Source organism: Aspergillus affinis (genome assembly GCF_023601865.1).
Source record: "Aspergillus affinis strain CMG 70 chromosome Unknown NODE_2_length_704391_cov_89_054091, whole genome shotgun sequence".
NCBI classification, from domain to species: Eukaryota; Fungi; Ascomycota; class Eurotiomycetes; order Eurotiales; family Aspergillaceae; genus Aspergillus; species Aspergillus affinis.
The window spans coordinates 683,658-704,391 of record NW_026515783.1 but is presented as its reverse complement, the minus strand read 5'-3'; the positions used below and the strand labels follow the sequence as shown (position 1 = coordinate 704,391).

The 20,734-nt window shown below is 47.5% G+C and overlaps 6 protein-coding genes across 6 annotated transcripts; 3 read left to right on the top strand and 3 right to left on the bottom strand.

Annotated features, from left to right (window-relative positions):
• Positions 1 to 5,307: 5,307 nt before the first annotated feature.
• KD926_006027 (uncharacterized protein) lies at positions 5,308 to 6,198 on the bottom strand (the record flags this gene model as incomplete). The annotated part of the gene is made up of 1 exon (XM_053100020.1): positions 5,308 to 6,198. One exon carries the CDS (start codon positions 6,196 to 6,198, stop codon positions 5,308 to 5,310), a length of 891 nt encoding a protein of 296 aa, XP_052961061.1.
• A 477-nt stretch (positions 6,199 to 6,675) lies between these two features.
• Positions 6,676 to 10,314, top strand: KD926_006026 (MFS general substrate transporter; the record flags this gene model as incomplete). Its single annotated transcript, XM_053100009.1, has 6 exons — positions 6,676 to 6,806; positions 6,873 to 6,966; positions 7,037 to 7,687; positions 7,737 to 8,189; positions 8,325 to 8,512; positions 9,948 to 10,314. The coding sequence occupies 6 exons, from the start codon at positions 6,676 to 6,678 to the stop codon at positions 10,312 to 10,314; spliced, it is 1,884 nt and encodes a 627-aa protein (XP_052961060.1).
• A 342-nt stretch (positions 10,315 to 10,656) lies between these two features.
• KD926_006025 (T6SS phospholipase effector Tle1-like catalytic domain-containing protein) lies at positions 10,657 to 11,490 on the top strand (the record flags this gene model as incomplete). Its single annotated transcript, XM_053099998.1, has 1 exon — positions 10,657 to 11,490. The coding sequence occupies one exon, from the start codon at positions 10,657 to 10,659 to the stop codon at positions 11,488 to 11,490; it is 834 nt and encodes a 277-aa protein (XP_052961059.1).
• A 915-nt stretch (positions 11,491 to 12,405) lies between these two features.
• Positions 12,406 to 13,063, bottom strand: KD926_006024 (snoaL-like domain-containing protein; the record flags this gene model as incomplete). The annotated part of the gene is made up of 2 exons (XM_053099987.1): positions 12,406 to 12,868; positions 12,915 to 13,063. 2 exons carry the CDS (start codon positions 13,061 to 13,063, stop codon positions 12,406 to 12,408), a joined length of 612 nt encoding a protein of 203 aa, XP_052961058.1.
• Positions 13,064 to 13,747: 684 nt separating this feature from the next.
• Positions 13,748 to 16,958, bottom strand: KD926_006023 (uncharacterized protein; the record flags this gene model as incomplete). The annotated part of the gene is made up of 5 exons (XM_053099975.1): positions 13,748 to 14,822; positions 14,877 to 15,402; positions 15,469 to 15,591; positions 16,427 to 16,610; positions 16,680 to 16,958. 5 exons carry the CDS (start codon positions 16,956 to 16,958, stop codon positions 13,748 to 13,750), a joined length of 2,187 nt encoding a protein of 728 aa, XP_052961057.1.
• A 1,471-nt stretch (positions 16,959 to 18,429) lies between these two features.
• On the top strand, positions 18,430 to 20,581 carry KD926_006022 (uncharacterized protein; the record flags this gene model as incomplete). The annotated part of the gene is made up of 5 exons (XM_053099964.1): positions 18,430 to 18,678; positions 18,728 to 18,769; positions 18,914 to 19,597; positions 19,648 to 20,051; positions 20,287 to 20,581. 5 exons carry the CDS (start codon positions 18,430 to 18,432, stop codon positions 20,579 to 20,581), a joined length of 1,674 nt encoding a protein of 557 aa, XP_052961056.1.
• Between the last annotated feature and the right edge of the window lie 153 nt (positions 20,582 to 20,734).

Genomic DNA, 20,734 nt, shown 5'->3' with positions numbered 1-20,734 from the left:
GCTGCATGGAGTGCAGCTTGTTCCGAGGGAAGCTCCTAATTACGTCTACTATCCGTAGGTCACGTCACGGGATGTCATGTGACGCAAGATACTGGAAGATCCCTGACAGTACCAGACAACAAATATGGAGGCAAACTATCTCAGGCATATATCTCGAAAAAATAGATATATATATATCTGTATATCGAAAATATATAAGTACTTACTAACCATTTTAAACTTTAGAATCCCGAAAATGCCGCTACTTATCCTCAATAAGCTCATTTTTATTTCAATCTGAGCTACTATCTCAAGAGTTCCAACCGCAGTCTCAGCAGTAAGTTATAATAACCCTTCTTTAACTGGTTCTTAAGCAGTTATTAGCTGCTTAGGTCTATTTCTGCGTCCCGCAGCCTCTACCGTGTTGCCTCGAGAAATGCACTATCCTTTGAGCAACAGCGACAAGCTCTAGAACTAAGAGAAAGAGAAATTCAGCTCAGAAAGGAAGAAATTGAGCTTAAAAAGGGTGAGGAAGAGGTTCGAGATATACAATTAAAGAATAAAGAAAAGGAGTTACAACTTATGGAAAGGCGGGAAAGACTTCGACAGATAACAGATAATAACTAGTGAAAAACTGTTTTAAACGTGAAAGGGAATCAGAGCCTTAGTAATTTTTTTTTTTTTTGTTGTATTTTACGGCCGTGTGACACCGCCTAAGCACGTGTCCTACCGTCCCCTGTTGGGGCAAAGGCCGCCAGGGGGTAAGCCCTGGGCGTCACTAACTAGCTGCTAGTTCTATATACAGATAGGGGACTTCGGCGCGTTTAATAGCTGCTTCAGTCAAAGGAAAAGGTCTCTGCGATGCAGAGAAAGAGAGAAATGCCAGCTGCAAAGGTCCTTCTACACTCCGTGACTATACCTGCTACCACTAACGCATATTTTTTTTTTTTGGGGGGGGGGAAAGCCTCAGCCTGGTTAAAGTAAGGGAGATCGGGTATAGATATTCTCAAAGAAGTGGATTTCAGTTAGCCAGGCAGCTAACTTGGCCGCGCCCTTTGGGGTACCTAATAGGAAGGGGATTGTCTCAGAGGGAGAGCCTAAGAGTCGGGGCAGGCATCTTTTGGCGATATAACAGAAAAGAAAGTGGATTGAGGTTTTCCTTGCTCTGCAGCGGCAGAGAATGTATGTATCTTCGTGATTGAAACGTTCGTGATAAGCTGCAAAATCTCTATGACCCGTACGGGCCGCTAGAATCCGTGCGAAGAGGTATCTCGGGAGTTTTAGCTCTGCAGGGCATCTAGAGGATTTGATAATCCAGAGATCCTGATAGGATTGCGGGACCTTGAGCTACCAGTATTCCTGAAAGGCAGATATAGTGTCGTCCTTTGTCTGCCGCCTTAATGAGGCATACGAGTGTTTACTTGCAAGAGAAAGGAGTATGCCTGCTCCCTTTTTAGCAGTCTGATCTGCTGTTTCATTCTCTGGTATTTGTATATGACCGGGAATCCAGTAGATCCGGACGGAGCTGCTGCCGGTATATAGATATCGTTCCCGTACTGACCAGGATGAGGCAAGGTCTTGGAAAGTATTGAAGACCTTTTGGGATAATCCCGAAAAGGTTAAGAGAAGGCATGTAACTACCTCTAGGTTATCTAAGCAGATCCAGAGATTGGTAGCAAGGTAAGCTGTAATTAGTTTAAGAGCTATTTTAATTCCAGCTAGTGCTGCTTCAGCTTCTGCATCAAAAACCTCTTTGTTAGGGTCTAGAGAAAGAGAAGACTGTTAGTACAGTTTTCCTGATTAATATAAGGTAAAACCCGTACCTGCCATTCCATTTGCCAGTTTTGAGCCGTCTGTAAAGACCTTTATGTCTGTCAGGGAAAGAGAGGCATAGAAATTCTAGAAATTGCTAGCCGCCTATTCCTTGGTTTGGCCTGTTAAAGCTCTAATCCGTTGTTGGGCTGCTTCACGTGACTCTTGCAGGAGCCAGGGGGCATTTTGCAAAGGGTTTATTTGTTCTAACTTCGGCAGGGCTCGTACGCGACGCGCAAAACGGCTTTTCTTGAGGCTTATACGGATTACCTCTTCTGCTCTCTTGCGAAACAGGTAATAAGGGTTAAGGCAGCGTATGCGGACTGTAACAGTAGCAACTCTATATTTTAGCTCAATCTTTGCTGGTAGGAGCCCCGACTCCCGATAGAGAGCTAGTATTGGAGTTATGCAGTAAACTGGGAGGACTGCTCTAGCCCCTGCTAGTATAACTTTGGTCACTCTGTCTAGGTGTCCTTGGACCCGGTTTGAGACTGTTCCTGTGCGTAGATCAGGGCGAAAGTAACCTGGCCACCAGGTTTCAGTACTATAGTAGACTTTAGAGAGTACGCAGGCCTTGATTGCCTGCCGCATAAGGTAAGGGTTAACCTCTCGCACTGTATTACTGAGGGAGCGGAATGCATTTGCTACAGTCAGACCCTTTAAAATGATTTTACGAATATAGTATTTGAAACTGAGCTTTTTGTCAAAGAGAATCCCCAGCCAACGTAGGTACGGGCAAGTTATATTTTCCTTAATTATAATAATGTCTGCGGATACTGAAGGTATACTGTTAAGGTTTTAATCTATCCGATGCCGTAAGAAATATAACAGCTTATATTTGTTAGGTACAAAGGTTATCCCTTCTGATAAATCCCAGTCCAGGGCCTCTTGCAGAGAGTTTGATAGGGTTTAGCAGTTTTCCCCCAGAGTAAGTAAAATTGCAAGAAATGCTGTATCGTCTGCATAGCCAAATCTGGTCAGGGGCTCGCCCAGCAGGAACAATGGGGCTATATAAAGCATAAACAGGATAGAAGATATGGGTGAGCCTTGCGGCAGGTATCCAGCGGATCAGGTTGTCAGGCCAGCCCTGCGTGCGTAATCGGTAGATCAGTCTCCTAGGAAGGACCCCATCGAAGGCTCCTTTGATGTCGAGAGTCAGTAGGGAGACAGTCTTTCCTTGATTTAGTGCTAACTCTGCATTATGCAGCAGGCATGTAATCAGATCGACTGCTGAACGAAAAGGTAGAGCCCCAAATTGTTGGCTGGAAAGTATCTTATAATGGATTGCAATCTATGCCATATTCCGCGCTAGAAGGCGTTCTAGGCCTTTACCTAGGACTGAAAGAAGGGCAATCGGCCTGTACAACCTAGAGCTAGACCAGTCTGCCTTATTGGGTTTCTGAATAATTACCAGAATTGCGTGGCAGAAACATTAAGGGTAATAGCCTACTGACAAGCAGCTTTAAAAGAGAGTAAAGACTCTATCTTTGATTGTAAACTATATTATCTTGAAGATGCTAGTCGGTAGTTCATCCTTTCCTAGAGTTATATTTCCTGCGTGCAAGATAGCTTTCTCTATTTAGGCTATAGTTATTTCTGGGAATTGCAGGGTCCTGGATGGGACTGCTGGTAAATCAAGTGGTATATCTCCTGCCTCTGCAGAGTTCTGCAGAAGATTGCAGGCTAAGATATTACGTTTAGCTTGTACATTTACTGCTGGTAGGTTCTCTGGTTGCTGAGGGTCTGCCAATGGGAGACTGCGACATAATCCTGTTATTCTGTACTATTTAGATATGTCGAATACCTCTTTAGCCGTAGTCGTTAAGTTTATTTTATCTTTCTAGTAGTTTCGCTGTGCCTGTCTTACCACCCGGCGGAAGTCCTTTTGTAAGTAAAGACCTGTTCGATATTTTAAAAGTGCTTCCTTGCAGTCTGGGTTCCACCAGGGCTGTCCCCCTCCCTGTGATCTAGTTTTGCGTGCAGAGATTTTGTATGCACTATATATAGCTGAAATAATCCCGCTTGCAAGGTAATCGAGTTCTTTTTCTAAATGTACAATTGCTGGGAGGGCTTTGGTGTTCAGGGTTAAGAGAGTTTGGAAACGGGTAGTATCTAGAGTGCTGAGCTTAAGCCTCTGCGGGACTTCTGGGTATCTTTGTTCCCAGGGGAGGGTAGTAAGAAGAGGGTAATGGTCAGATGTGGCATCTAGATGGCGTGCGACCCTGGTATGTGCTCCCGTGAGAGCAAGGGAACCTGATGCGAAGGCTAGGTCAAGGGTATTGCCTCTATTGTGCGTAGGGGTGTCGATCTCGGAGATTAGTACTAGTCCCTGTTGGTCTAGCCATTCAGATACTGGCTCAGCAGAGATAGAGTGGTTTCGCTGGAGTGAGGGCTGCCATCTGGTATGTCGCAGGTTAAAGTTGCCCGCTAACAGGGTTAGTTGAGTAAAGTAAGAGTCAGGAAGTTTAATCAGTTCCTGTGCGGCTCTGTCAGGTCTGATTGAAGATCCAGTGGGAGCATTGTAAATATTGAAAATTAGGGTAGGTTACCCTGAGCGTGCAGAGATTTGGAGAAAGAAAAGATCTGATAGTACTTCTTGGTCGATTGTATTAGGGCGAAGCTGTAAGAAATATATACCCTTTTTCTTTCGGATGTAGGTAAGGACTCTAGATCGGCCTCCTGTCGTCCAGCTATCAGTAGAGGAAAGGTATTCGTATAAAGGATGTCTTTTGGTAATCTTGCGGGCAAGATCCTTATATATATAGGGTTCCTGTATCAAGATAATGTCAGTATTGGTAGAAAATGCCTAAGATAGAACGATTTCGTGAGCTGTATTATTGCGGCCCACATTCAGCTGAAATATTGAAAGAGAATCTGTTTAATAGCTCTAAGATCTTATAGTTTTTCACTCGTAAGAGTTCCAAACTGGTTTTATAGTGGTAGTGTCGTAAAGCGTACTGCCCTGGCTGTAACTGGAAGAGAGTCTGCTGGTTCTTGTTAAGGAGGAGTTACTGGGCGGAATGGAGAGATCGTAGATTGGCTGTCGATAGACATATCCTGATCTTGCGAGACTCCGGGGGTTTCAGTTTCAGGGATTTCTGGAGGCTGAAAACAGCATTTGCTCTCAGTCCGTACCTTAGAGAGGGCTGCAGAACAGGTCTTTTAGATCTCCGCCTGCTGGACCTTTGTGAAACGAGACCCTGGCTTGCTGGGCCGAAGAAGGCATTGGTCATAGTCTGCTGGGTGAGGGCCATGGCAGTGTAGGCATCTTAGGGGGCATATATGAGGAGCTGCGGCATCGCAGTGATTGGTATAACCCTCCTCGGTATATTGTGTAAAGCCGCAGAGACGGTATCGAGGGTTACGTATACAGGATCTGGGATTATGCCACTTCCAGCAACAGTTGCATTGCGAGATCTTGAACTTTCTGAATAGAGGTTGGGCGTTAGTAATCATACCAAACAGAGATAGTCGTACAGATAATTTGGCCTTACTATCTTCAGGAAAATTGATAAACTAGCTTGAAGAGATTGTATTTATATCAGAAGCACTAGCAGCAGTTTCAGTTACATTAACTGGGGTAAGGCCAGTAGTTTCCGCTATTTCAGCTGATAGTATCTCTGGGTTAACAGAGATCAGAGTGTATTGACCTGCATTAAGCTGGCCGACCTTTCTTGGTATATTTGTTACCCGATACGAGATCCAGCGGGAGCTTCGCTCGATCTGGCAATTAGTGAAGAAAACAGAAATAGCGTCTTTCTGAGCCTCTAGAGCTGCGAGAGTTTCCGGAGATGTTAGCAGTAGGGCAAATCCAGTCTTGATAGACTGAATACCCTTGAGTACCCTATTGTTGGTACCTAGATGGGATCGGAGGCTGGTATAGATAGCGTATGCGTCTACGTTCTTGGCTTTGTGGTTCGGCGGGAGGCGGACGAAGAGGCGGGAGTCAGGCTGCTGGTTTAGAGTAGGGATTATAGTCTTTTTCTTTGCCTTAGGCTGAGGTGTGCTTGGGGCTTTAGCAGTAGTTGATTGAGTGACTGTTGCGTATGTCGACTGAGCAAGACCGGAGGGGGGGCGAGATGGAGGGGGAGAAGGGGGTAAGGAAGCAGGAGGAGCAGGAATAGGGGCAGGGGCAGGGGCAGGGGGGTTCGCAGTCAAGGTCAAAGGAATACCGCTGATATAGGCATTGAAGTGCCGTTGGGCTATATCAGCCAGGTCATTGCTGAGTGCGTCAAGTGCACTTTGCTGGTGAGGCGCAAGGGCTAGCAGACTCCGGTGTTTGTCAAGAAAGGCTGCTATTGGGTTGAATATCTTCTGGCCTTCGGTAGCCCTAGTAGAGGCTGCAGTAGTTGTCTTCAGTAGAGCAGCTTGTAGAGGCCCGCCTGGTTGGGAGCTGTGTGTTGCCATTTTAGCGACACGTGTCCCGTAGCGGTCAGATTGGGTGAAGCTTGGCCGTGGACGGGCGTCCCTGATCCCGGGCCCGGTGCCCGGAGTGAAAAACTAGATATGAGTATTCGGAGGAGCTCTTGTCGAAATATTCTAAGCACGGTGCTTAGAATCGGTGTTGTTGGCTTGGGGCTTGTGAAATTTTCCGAGTGATCTTCTTTGCACAGTAAATATGCTTCCTCCAATGGCCGAACTCACGTGACCAGTCTGCTGTGCGGGGAAGGAAGGGATAGTGAGGGCTATAAACTAGTTACGATGTTGTGATTCAGCGTCGGTATTGCTACTTCCTACTAGCTTGTAGGCAATTTCGACAAGCCCTTGCGACATCGGGTCTCTCGTGAGGAATATATTAATCAGGGATTAGGTCCCGAGAGCGACATAGAATGGTCAGCTTCAACAACTCAATCCTCAAACATCGATCACACCGGCACCGCGATCATGGAAAAAGGCGCCACCTTCTCTACCAATGAACCGTCCGTCCCCCAATTGGACGCCCAAGTCGTCGAAGTCCTTCACGCGGAGGCCACGCCAAAAGAAGAGAAGTTAATTTTGCGGAAAATCGACTTGCAGTATGTCGGCCTTTTTATCGCCCTTTCTCGTGCGGCATTCTGATGATAACTGACAATAAATGCTAGCATAATACCGGTTATGGCTGTATGCTACATGCTTCAATACATGGACAAGGTGACTTTGGGTTACGCCACCCAGCTAAATTTAAGAGCAGATCTTGTAAGTGCAAGAGCCATTCTATGGGAAACTTATCATAACGTGCTGTCCCTAACGACTCTCCATTCTTCAGAACCTCCAAGGCAGCGAATACAGCTGGTGCTCCTCCGTCTTCTACTTCGGGTATCTCTTCTGGAGCTGGCCGAGCAGTTACATCTCCGTTCGCTTCCCGCTGGGCAAGTACCTGGGGGCCTCCGTGGCCCTCTGGGGCGTGGTGCTGACCACCCACGCCGCCTGCACCAACTTCGGCGGCCTGTTAACCGCCCGCTTCTTCCTGGGAGTCACCGAGGCGGCGGTGGCGCCGGGCTTTTCGCTCATCACGGGGATGTTCTACAAGACCTCAGAGCAGCCGTCACGAATGACATTGTGGTTCCTCGGCAACGCTGTCGCCAATGTCGTGTCCGGCCTCATCGCGTACGGGATCGGCCGGATTGACTCGCATATCGCCTCGTGGAAGTTACTCTTCCTCATTCTCGGCGTGATTACCGTCGCTTATGGCATTTTTCTGGGGTTCGTTCTCCCCGATTCGCCCTCGAAAGCCTGGTTCTTGACCGCCGCTGAGAAGAAGATCGCGCTGCACCGGACCTTGGAGAACCGGACGGGCGTGATGGATGAAGGGGACTTCAAGGTCTCCCAGATGCTGGATGCACTCACGGATCCCCAGGCCTGGTTGCTGGTTGGTTATAGTGTCACTCAGAATATCCCGAATGGAGGGTTTAGTTCGGTATGTACAGTTCATACGTACAAGCCCTCTCATTCCTTTGTCTCGCAAGTGCATATGCAAAACCGACACCGCTGACCCCAAGTTCAAACAAAAGTTCAGCAGCATAATCATCAATGGCTTCGGGTTTAGTGAACTCAACTCCCTCCTCCTCTCTGCACCCAGCGGCCTCCTCCAGATCCTCGCCATCGGCGGCATCTGCCTCACTGCTGCCTACATCCCCAAAAGCCGGATCCTCACGATGATCGTAGTCATTGTGTTCGCGCTCGTAGGCGTGATCTTGATGAACACGCTACCCGATTCTAACCGCTGGGGCCGCTGGGTGGGGATTTTCCTGCTGGGCCCCTTTGCCACCAGTATCCCCATTTCTTTGAGTCTGATCACGTCGAATGTCGGGGGTTTTACGAAGAAGGCGACCGTCTCGGCGATGCTGTTTCTCGCGTATTGTACTGGCAATATCATTGGGCCCCAGTTGTTCTTTGCTGATGAGGCTCCAAAGTATCCTGTAAGTCTGTTGTTGTGTGTTCGCGTGCGTGTGTTTCTTGGTCTGGTCACTTTCCCATGGGCTCCTCCCCTGATTCCAATCCCCCTTTGTTTTGCCTCCTGCAATCACTAACTGAACCAACAATGTATGTAATAGACCGGACTGAGAGGAGTTCTAGTTGGATTCGCTCTAGCGATCTTCTTCCTCATCCTCTTATACATCTACTACGAGTACGAGAATCGACGACGCGACAGGAAATACGCCCCCCCTGATCAGGCAACCACGGAAGATTACGTGACGGAGGACTTCCTGAGTCGCACCGACAGACAAATTCCGTCTTTCAGGTATACATTATAAGCTGGAGAAGGGGGGCGACGGTTCTACCCTTTCGAGGGTGTAGGGAGGGCCTGAGACCCTGGCGGCAGGAAAACACTGACAGGGTAAATGCTTCATTTTCACGAGCAGTATAAATATGCTCTGGCATCAGGGCATAATCAGCATGTCTCAAGTATTTCGGGTCCCGTAGTGAGTCAAATAATAGTGTTTAACTATCTAGTATGTGTCAGTTTAGGATACTGTTCCCTTACTAACGTTTTGTTTCAGCATTCTATATAATGTGGCATCATCTATCAATAGACCACGTCTATTGCGAAAAACAAAGCATAGAAATCTAGAGTGCTCATATAGGCAGAATAAACAGAGGTACCTGGGTTGACTAAACGAATTAATTGAGCCGGTTAAATGAAGTGACAAAGGACCATCTACAAGGTAAGGGGTGCCTAGTGATACCGAAGGCAATTTGGGTTTTAATATTAAACGGTCGGCTTAACTTACCCACTGAGCTACTCGAAAGACCGGAATTTCAATCCAACAGATCGGAACACGTGGTTCGTGCCTTCGTCACAAGCACCTCAATCCCCTTTACGATATGTGTTTAGTTGCAGGTTTTTCGTCCTAATCCCCAGTCTACTAGCATCAATATCTAGTAGATATTTAATAGTTTAATATATTCCGTACTTAGTAACAGAAAGACTATAATTACACAAATATATAGCCCCTAAATATTAGACTACCAGCTATTTCTTCCTATTAAATAGGGTGGTTAATTCATCAATGACATACAAGCCGCCCCTAACACTCTGGGCCTCCAGTGACATTAGGATACTGCAGTGGAACTATCCAATGATGAACTCGGGAGTTTGCTAATAGTATAACTTAAAGCAAGGATGACTCTAGGGCTGTCTGGAAAAAACAGTTGTACAAATGGCTATACAAATCACCAATAAAATTCATAACTGAATGGGCCACTGCATCGCCACATCAACTCGCATATGGCCGCAGGCTAAGTGCTTTGCTGTCCCAGCACCTTGGCTCCATGGGTTGCTAACAAAGATGCGATGGCCTACGCACTGGAAAGAGGCGGTGGGATGATATGTCAATGATAGAGAGAATTTATTAATCAGGAGAAGATTTTTATTCCCTTGTATTTGGAGTTATGCAGTGGCTATATCTTCCCCTTCCCCCCCTGAAAGCTTACCCTCCGCCCGCCACAAAAAGAACTATTATCTTCAGGATTTCAACTTGCTATTAAGGGGCCACACCCTGTCCTACTACACCTGGTTCTTTGCTTTGATGGAACAGGAAACACCTTCCAGGCAGATGGCAGCGAAGCCAACATTTTAAAGATATTTCGAATGCTTGATCGGAGCAAAAGTAATCAAAGTGAGTGATATTTCTTCTCTGTATGACTTGGATCGACAAAGCTAAGAGGACTTATAGTTTCATATTACCAGCGTACAGAATTCCTGAATCATTCAATGTTCCCGTCTTCGAGATAGGATGGCTGCTAATGAAATCAATACGAGCCGGAATTGGCACCGATATCACGCCTAGCTCGCTAGCTACCTCATCCTTGTGTCGCGAACGACCGTGGACAAACAAGACGCTGGACTCGGCACTGAGGGGCTCCTTCAAGCAGCACCTTATCGGCGGATCCCGATTTCTCATGAAACACTTTGAAGTCGAATCGGATGTTTACATCTTCGATTTTTCCCGTGGAGCATACACCGCGACTTTACTCAACGATATGATCGATTATGCTGGCATGATCGGCTCCGACAGCGAAGAGCTCATTCCTTTTATCTAGGAAGCCTTCGCCACCTAGAAATTCAGTGACCAGTCAGAGCACGCGGTACGGAAGACTGCGTTCAAGTTCTTAAAGTTCGCGCGGGAGACGGCTTGTCGCCCTGTCAATAACGTGAGGTTCCTTGGTTTGTTCGACATGGTGAATAGCATTGAAGAAATGAAATCTAGCTCAAGTCTGCTCCCTGGCGCTAAAGTGATTCGACATGCGATCAGCATCGATGAGAGACGTGTTAAATTTCTGCCGGTTCTGCTTGGACTGACTTTAGATCGAGAGAGTGATAAAGATTCAATACATAGGCCCGGTGTTCCCCAACGGAGGAGAAAGTCATCTTTGGCGGTTCAAATGCCTACATTGTCGGAGAATAGCTCTACCAGCTCAAACGATCTTCGCTCGACTCAAAATTCAGACGACGACAGCGACACCGCTGAATTTTACCAAGACGTTCAGGAGGTTTGGTTTCCTGGCTGCCATTCCGACATCGGGGGAGGATGGAAACGATCACGGGGCGAGCGATGGCGCCTCAGCCATGGACCTTTGGTTTGGATGGTTCAGGAGGCCGAGCGTGCCTGCTTGCAACTCGACTCTCGCAAGATGAAGAAATCAGAATGTACTGAGAAGTTTGACGAGAATTTTTCTCTCTACGATGATTCCGACCATGATACCAACCATCCGAGCGTGCCAGTCAACCAGCGACATTCCTCCCAACAGCCGGCGTCTGCGTCCAGCACCGCCTTCCATGAAGCCCTTCGTTTTTCGGCCGCTCACGGCATCATACATGATCGCCTGGATTCCCGACACGGCTTCTCGTTCTCATCGGTGCTATCCTGGCGTTTGATGGAGTATCTGCGTCTGTCGTGGATGGCGTTGCAACCTAATAGCTCGTGGAAAAAGGTCAATTGGCTTCACCGTGGTGCAGCGCGGGATATTACTACGGAGTCTCAGATCCATCCTTCTGCCATTCAGCGCATGGCGTCAGATCCTACGTATCGTCCGGAGAACTTGATCTTAGACCGAGGCAGAAAACGCAAGAAGGAAATGGCAGAAAATGCAAGAAGGAAATGTGAGAAGAAATTAGTGTTCAGGAATGGGCGGTCTGTCAAAATAAGGATGACCCCGTACGAAAGGCATATTTCCATAGTAGCTATAGATAGATGGTACAATCATGCGAATGGCTAGGACATAAATCAAGGTAGGACGCGTTGATTGATAGATAGAAGGGAGGACTATGAGACGCTGACCTATAGGGTGTAATAAACATCATCCGACTTGAAAATTCTACTATAAATCATAGTTTCAAAGTTATTCAGTCTCTACCTTGAATGACTTGTATTAACACTAATCATAAGAAAGTAACTTTTTCTATGAAAAACACAGATTTAAGAACATAGCCAGCTGAGATTAAGGTTTTGGCCGGGCCCTGTTGCCTGCAAAGGGGGGCAGTGTTGAATCCTGATCTCATCGAGCCAGAGGGATCGGAGCCGGGCTCAGGGTCAGGGTGGGAGGACGAGGCACCCTGAAAATGTGGACAAAGGCCTTGAAGGTATACTGACCACTGGCAAGGAATAAGTACAGTAATGGACACCTGGGCCGCACCCTATCCCATACGAACAGGGTGTGTGGCTGCTGGGCTCCCGAAACAACCGAAGGAGGAATGGTCTGGTAGGGGCTCGATTCTATGTGCACGGTGCCTGGTGGCGAACAGCACCTCCTCCGCAGCGGTCCTTTATATAGGTTATAACCACAGATTCAACATAGGGTCTACCGAGATTAAAAGAAATCTTCACTATAGTTTCAAGTACATAGATCGTCGAGTGGCCCAGTGGTCTTCACCCTGGCTGACACTAAAGACATTTCTCTCCAAATCCTAACAATGCTTTCTAATTATAGCTATTCTGGGCATTCAACCATAGAGAGATCATTTGACATGTTTGCTCAAGTTCCTCACCCAACCGCTTCTGCCACACATCAAGCTCATAGTCAAGACATTGTCATACAGGATGTCAAGGTGAGGATTAGGACCTTAAAACAAGATCAAATTGTTGTTTCATTCAACTGAAAAGAGTTATAATTAGAGAGCTATTGCCGAATTGCCTATTCCTCTAGCCATGTAAAATGTCTCTTCATCTCCCTTTCAACCGTTTCCGGAATGTCTGTGCCCGGAAGGTCACTCCTCACATCAAATCCTCGTCTTTCTAGGAGCCAGCAAAGGTGTTTGTAGCTACTCCGTCGATTGTTGGCCTTGAAATAGGGTAGCAAACCTGGAACTGGGCCTGTGGGTACCATAGAATCTTGTTCGTATATAGTCTCCACTGACAGCAACTTCCATATACCACCTTGGAGGCGTTCAACTCTAGAGACTAACCGAACCTGTGATGTAAAGTCGTACTCTCCCTCCTCTTCTGGTAGTCTGAGTTGAATACTGCATTTGGACTCAACCACTGACTTGTCTCCGCGGATATGTATCACCGCGGGCATTATGGCATGAAATGGGTTTTCGCCCCAGTCTGATAGCTGTTTGGCAGCACCAATAAAGTCATCAATACTGTCATCGATCCTATTCTTGGTCAGATATTGACACCGCATCAAACTTGGAGATTTACCAGGTGACAGCCACTCGGGTTTGGGAGGCTTCCGGATGGTAGCATGCACGTAGCTTCTCCCACTGCCAAGTATCTCGATAATAGCGCTCCTGTACAATCAACTCTCGAATGTCCTCCTTGTCAAGTCGACTGCGAAGATTGAGGTCCATGGTGCAGATTAACAGTATGCTAGTTAGGATTGTGGAAAGTCTCGATGACCAGTTTGGATAGATAGGTTCGAGGGAGACTTTCTCGGTGTGACAGCTAAGAGATAGGACAACACAGACATATTATGACTGGGGCATACCTCGTATTTATCGCTTACTCTCGCGAGTGTGGGCATATTACGTGCTACGTTGGTGGCCTCGAACTCAATTTGATCCGGAGAACAAGGTTCCTTTGTTTGACAATGGTGGTACATGGTTGCAAATTATATGGTCATTGACAGATTCTGGCACAGTTACAGTATCTTACCGTGATGTCCTATTCTCCCATTCTCCCATTCTGTTTATCTATTATCATTTAATATAACTTTATAGTTATATTTTACGTCATTCATGTTCACTACTGTACAGCAAACAGATAGCTGCATTGTTCTATTTAGGATCACTTCCCCAGATGGAAGCTTTATGCATCAATCAAGGAAAGCCATTTTTCTACGTTCCACTTTCGATTTAAAGGTCCACGGGATCGGCGGCAAAATAAATCGATGGACTATCAACAGGTCATTAAAAACAAGTTTACATTCTCCGAAGCTTCATAAATAACTTGGACTGTTGGACAGAAAATGAAAAGGCCGGCTTGCATGTTTGAAATTGGCAGCACGATAAACCTATCCACTCGCCTCTGTGAGACTATTTCAAAAAGTCGAATATCTCCATGAAATGATTCTTTCTGAGCTCTGGTGGCTCTTTCCGTAGCCCCATCAGCTTATATACTGCCATCTGAGCACTGCGGACTGTATAGTCCATGGCAAAAGTTGTATCGCACGGCAATTCAGTGAACTGACCAACAGCCGCAAAGTTCATTGTCTTGTCGGGTATTACCTGGGGTCGGTCGCCTGGTGACCGGGTTACCATGGACGATGTTGCGTATGGTATAATACATGGGATGACAATGGCATTCGAGAGGATTGGCTCGTGCGAGAACTGAAGATGTGATAAAAGCTCAAACATGATATCCTCTCCACTGCATGCTGTCATGGGCTTCCGGATATAGTCGCCTTCTCGTTCTGATGTGAGGCCATATCCCCAGACAACTTGAACATTATCAGGCTGGCCTGGAAATACCGGCTGCCGCGGGACATTTAATGTTAGCTTCCAGCTGCTCCCAGCAAGAGCCATCAATGCTCCATCTCCTGGTTGATTGTTGGTTAAATGGGTATATAGCTCTAAGAATAAGGGGTCTTTTAAGGTGATAGTGAACGTAACAAGTCTTGTCTCGGAAAGGCGGGAGTGGAAGTTCAGGGGGTTTCCAAATTGGCGACCTTGCTGTGAGATTCCATCCCACAAAGCCCATGGGCCTTCGTCGAGTTTTCCTTTCGGAATAACAGGAGAATGTGCAGGAGCCGTTATATTTGAGCCCAACACCGCCTTCGATCGGGACGGTCCAATGTTGGCAATGACACGGTCCCTTGGATATAGAGTCATTGTGTTCGTTTCTCCGTGGTCCTCGGAACGCAGTGTCAAAGATGATGGTATGAGATGACCGTTTTCGTCAGTACGAAAGGACACGCCACTTCCGGTAGACTGGATAAATTGGACACCTTCCACTCTGAGGTGTTCCACGATTGGGAATATGATAGATTCCTGGAAGGTATACTGCACTTGCCCAAATATAGGTGCAGTGTTTAGTTGCTGGACATCTTGCAAGTATTTTAAAAGATGTCTCCTGAACTCAGAAGCGCTATGCCATGACTGCATTGCAAATCTAGGTTCCAGAGACTAGTCAGCAATAGTTTGCAAGATACTTCAGGAAACTCACGTAGTTGACCAGAGTACCCAGAATTTCGAGTCAAAGAACTCAGTGTCGAATACTTGTCTGATACTCTTATCGCCCAGACTTTCCTCACTTTCCATCATGACTCTTGCGACATCCAGTCGATCTTTCAGGCGCATGGCCCATTTTCTGGTATCCAACGGCTTAGGGCCTGACTTGTCCGGACCAACGACTCGAGTCCATGCATCTGGATGTGACGGGCATTCTCTCTTGTCTTCTTTGAGTATATCGAACAAGGTCTCGCCAGGGTGCGAAGGGCGAGGCACAAATGAAAGTAGATTTTTCACACACGGTTCCTGAAAGCATGGTTGCAGCCCTGCGTGAATAGTGTAGCCAAACTGAGCGTTACCGTACGTACTACTACTGTGGGTAAATTCTTCTTCTGATTCCACAATAAAAATATGCGAGCCTGGAACCTCCGCTTCGTGAATTAAGTGAACTGCAGCTGCTAAGCAGCCCATTCCCCCTCCAAGTAGCCAGAAATTCAGCCCCACAGGATCCTGCGGCTTCCCTGGAATCGGTGACTGGGATGACATTGCCAGGTTCGTCAATGGAGAAGCGAGAGTTGATCGCTAACCTTGAACAATGATCGAATTGATTCTGAATGTAGGCAGCCCCAAGAGAAGAATATCGCGAAAGGTGCATATCATATAGCATATCACCTCACGCTTTTGGAAACGCAGACTCGCATTGACTAGATCTATGGGTCATTAGGATTCTCTTTTGTCAAGGAAGGCTACCCCAAACCATACGTGTGTTACGGTGCCGAAGACCCCATCCCTGTGTTGATGATGTACATAGTTACTCAAGCTGATCATGAGATATGTTCTCAATACGAGCTTTAGAGTTTGAACATCCGTCGGGGGAGAGGTGGCATTCCATGGTTCACTCAGTCTCGACCCCCGACCGCCAACGGAGCGGAATTACCTACTGTACATCGCTACGGAATGACATCATCGGAAACAACTGTTGCAAGGGATTATTACCCTTGATACCGAAATATTCTTATACTGGGAGGTGTGTCAATAGAACTGTGAATTGGTCGTTAAACAGATTTCCCCGGCGCTAGTTGTTATCGACAATATGACACTGCCGATTTAAAAGACTGGGCCTCAATGTGTAGCTACAAGCATTCGTATTGCCCAACAACTCAGCCCTTGACATTCCGATCATTGTAAATTGAGAATACTCCATAGCCATCAATGTTGCCAATACCCAAATGCACAGCAGCCCGGGTGCCCAAGGATAGCAGTCTTGGTCAGACATTCGTCTGTGTAGTTTCAGGTTGTACTACGGGTTGTCTAAATTCAACGGCCTTTAGCACTGTTTCAAAAGTTGCCAGGTGTTGATAGAATGTTATTAGATGAGGAATGATTACCTTTTGGAACGGCTCATCTTCCGCAGACTTCTCTTGGTTCTTCCGCTCTGATCACCACCACCTTTAGGATATTCCAATACCACGTAAAGGCCCTATTTCTTTCATTAATGTCACAACTACAAGGAAGGAAGATGTGGGTGTCTCACAAGGATCGCACTTAGGAGACTTAGGATACCAGCTATGAAGGCAAATGCCAAGTTTGTGCGCCATCGCGGGCAATAGGTGGTGTTGACGAGAACCGCATTTGCTTCATTCAGCGGAAGGACATGGTACCATTCTCCCCAGTAGTAGCCCCAGTCATGCCAGATCCAGTAAGAATCACATCCGTGGGACGCCGTCAGCTACAAGACAAGAATCAGTTAGCCATGTAAAGGCAGACACGAAAATATTTCAAGGCGTAGGGCGCTTACATTGGCCATCAATCCAAAGGCGACCATCCAACATATGAACATGACAAAATCCAGCACGAAGAAATAGAAAGTCGCGTGGAATGGGATCAATAATAGGATAGAGTATAGAAGAGTGATGCACGCAATCACTAGGGAGTATATAATTCGGCCCGAATGGGGTCCATTGGCTCGATCGACAAGTTGTAAATAGCGAGATATGATGCCTGTAACGATAGCCGCACTAATCAATTCCCCAACCCGAAGGATGGGTGAGAACACTTCGTGCCCGCGGACAATCATTGTTTATGTGTAGGGATATGTGTAAAATATTTGATTTCACGAGGCTATAGTTCAATATGATGCTTCTCGCTCGGACGAGTCATCTAGGTGGTATTTATCCGAGCAGGACCAAGCTTCCCATGCTTGTACCGTACCACTCAAGCTTCGTTTGAGTATGAGGATCTTAATCACATGTTCCATAGCGATCTTTTGTGCTAGTTCAGAATTCAACAAGAAAGGTTTTCTCGTGTTCTGAACTTTGTAACACGCCCTGCCGTCTGTTGCATGCGCTGCTGTCATTAGTTGCCGAATTCTTTGTTCCACTTACAAGCCATGAGATGCTCGAGGACGAAAGATTGAATGGGTACAGATAGTCCACGTCTTTTAATCGGATACGAAACTCGTGGTGCCAATCCATGTCAGAAAGGACTTTTCTGACACTTCTACCTGGGCCTAGGGTAAACTGTCGACTGCATCAAGTCTGATCGGCTTTGACCTTCGCGTAAATCTCCTCTATTAATTTCAAGATTGTTCATAGTGACCACGTATGGAGGTCAGGGATTTAGAAGTACAAAACAGAAGGACCAAAGAGCTTCGGTGTTACCATAGCCAAAGGCCTCCCGTATCTTTGCTCGCGATTGGATTTCGCTTCCTTTTCCCGTTCAAGTCCTTGAAGACCCAACTCTAGGTTTTCGTTCCCGAAAAAGAGCCATGCAAGTTAGAACCCAAACGGACTGCAACTTAGTTCTTTGTTGTGGTTCTTTTCATTCTTGACGAAGTTTGCGCTGAGCACTATGAGGGACACCAGCACAAATGCAAGAAACGACTACTGTCTAACGTAGCAGTTATGGGTTCGCATTTCAGAAAGTTTTCAGGCAGACTTCGGGACCTATCCTGAGGCTTGCTGATTGGTTGGTCTTTGGTTGTTAGTTTGTTTGTTTGCTATTTGTTTTCTCTACGTTGTATCCGCCGCGCCCAACATGCCTGTTCCCCATCCATTGAGCAGTACAAGGTCCCCCGGAAAACGATCGGAAGCAACATTGGCGATCGATCATTCTCGTTGGATTTTACCCTTTTGCTGATCGCTGGACCGAAGATGAATAACTGCGTGTCGAATGGGAACCCACATCGATGTGGATAGTGAATGGATCTACTCCGTACGTAGATCAGGGCCCACCTCAACATACGTAATACTATCAAATCTCAACTTGTATCTTTAACCATTGGTCGATCTCAGAAATATGAAATTCTAAATAGTGTGCTGGGAAATCTGACATGCATGTTCAGCTGGGAGCATGACTAATGAACGGGTTTCCGGTCCCTCCGGACATACATAGCAAGCTGCGGTCCTATTTCGCTGTAGGAGGACCGGCGATGGACCAGGTATGTAGCGATTTGACATGAAGATATATTTTACTTGTTGTCCTCCACCTTGTTCAATCAAACCAATCCACTGAGCAAGTTTCTCATTGCAAATTATGTTGACGAAAAAATGTTTGGCGCACCCGAGGGTCTTGTCTGGATGACCAAAGGTGCCGTTGGCGCATGGTACCAAGACGAAAGCATCTCTCCGGGAGTTGATCGACAGCAACTAAAAAAGGAGCAGGAGCAGCTCTTTTACCAGAAATCCTCCCTCGATCTCGCCGCGAAAGGGAAGCGGACGAGCCCGCCGGCGAAGAAGCATCCTCGTACCGAGTATGCTGTCGGCGGTGCCACCGCAAGCTACGACAAGATCAGTCATGTACGGAAAGAACGCGCATGAAATCTCCAGGACTCACGTCCTCCATCAGGACGGCGAGCTCTTTGACAAGCAGGGTATCGAGGCGTACTTGGTAAATGTGCCCCTGCCGGAGCCCGAGGGGCGCTTCGTGTGGATCGATCTCACCTAGGGGGTGCGCGTGGTGTACTTCCCCTTTTGCTGCGACATGCCCTGACCCTACGACCGGTACGTACAACTTCTCCGGCTGGGTTTCAAGCATCGCTATATCCGGCTGCCGTTCGCGCGGCCGTTTGACTCCCTACTGGTTCCGCAACCGGAGCGAGATCTCCTCCCGGCGCAGGTGGAAAAGGCTGGGTTGGAGATTATGCCCGAGCGCAGCATAATCGACGGAGTGCTACACCCAGTGCTTCAAAATACCACACGATTCAAGAAAAAGATTCACGGGAAGAAAGGAAAGAATACGGACGGGGAGGCGTCTGAGGAGCGGCTTTTTGAGCACGCTACCACAAACCCTGCGACAAAGCAGGCTAAACAAGCCCTTGCCAAGTGGCTTCACGACTGCAGTGGGAAGGATTCAAAAGAGGAGCTGGAACGGGCAAAGCAGCTGGACGCTGTCGCGCAGAAGCACAGGATCGATCGCAATCCGAAATCCTACCCGGCTGATATTGACCGCGATGATCTGGCTCGGGATGCTACACATCCCTTTCCGCAAGCGCTGAAGGGATGGTTAATGAAATCCAAGAAGGCCAACGCTACAGTGCTCAACGACCTGGTGGTGGATGGATGGGTGGCCAAGATACTCTTGAAACCAGCATTCAGGGAGATGACAATCAAGAAGATGGTTGAACAGTCCGCGTCGGAGAGGGAGGAGTTCATCACTCCCCTCGTAAAGAGCTCGCAGACGCATACAGATTGCAATACTCGCTCGCCTACACGTCAGGTGAACTGGGAAACCTCGAGCGTAACGAAGAGGATCGCTTCCCTGGGCAGATGGCGAAGCTCCGGCAGATGCTCTACCCCGATCGGAAAAAGGCTCTGGAGACAACGGACGAGTTTCTAGGGATGCCCTTGTTTACCCCGTGGACGCACGAGGACAGACTCACGTTACTGTCATCGCCTGGAGGTCAACCAGATTGCGAACTCTGGGGACACTTCGACTTCACCGCCGAGCCGGAGCTGGGCCTAGGTATGAAACAGCCAGAGGTAACAATCCGAATCGATGTCCGAGAGTTGATGTGTTGCCTCGCTCTTCCGCAGGAGTTGGCCAGGAGAGCCGGTGACAAAGAAGTGGGCTTTCCGAATGTCTCGGGGGGCGACAGCGTGCCTGCAGGGCTTCCCATTGACTTCTACAGCAGGAACCTCGTTCTAGCCTTTGCAGCGCATTCACGACCAAGGTCACTGTTGTGAAATGCACAGGGGAAGAAGGGCAGAATGACACTGTATCAGCTATACGCACGTAGCCTACTAAGGAGCGAATGCCTTTTGCATGATAGGGCTTTTAATTCTCTTTCATTGCGATTGATCTCTTCTCTCTATCATGGATAAAGGGGTAAGTTCCTCAGGGGTTCGAGTGTGCGGGCCAAGCCGCTAGATCACGTAATCCCATGGATTCGTATCAGTCACCGCCAGCTCCATCACCTACCCGGGCATCATCCAGAGCCAGCTCGGCCTGACAATGACCTACCTCCCGGCTCCAACGCCGCTGGAGAAGCAAATTGCCTTATTTATGGTACAGATTTTGTCAGTGGCTGCGGACCTGATCCCGGTCGTTGGGCCGCTCGTCGGCTTCGCCATTTACATTGGTGGGAATACCATCATTGATGCCGCTTGGATCAACCAGTTTGAGGACTCGACGCCTCCGGTTTTTGCGTTGCTGTACTCTCAGAAAGGCAACATTACAAAGCATACATTGCGCAAGGGCTAAAAAGTCAAATTCTCGCTCAAGTAGCCACGTCGCTCCCTTATCATCACTTGGTGCGGGGTTGTCGTCTGTGCATCTTGTTAATAAACACAGTGCACGTCCTCGAGGACAGGCATAGAATTCACTTATTGCACAGGGCATGGTACTCCCAATAGG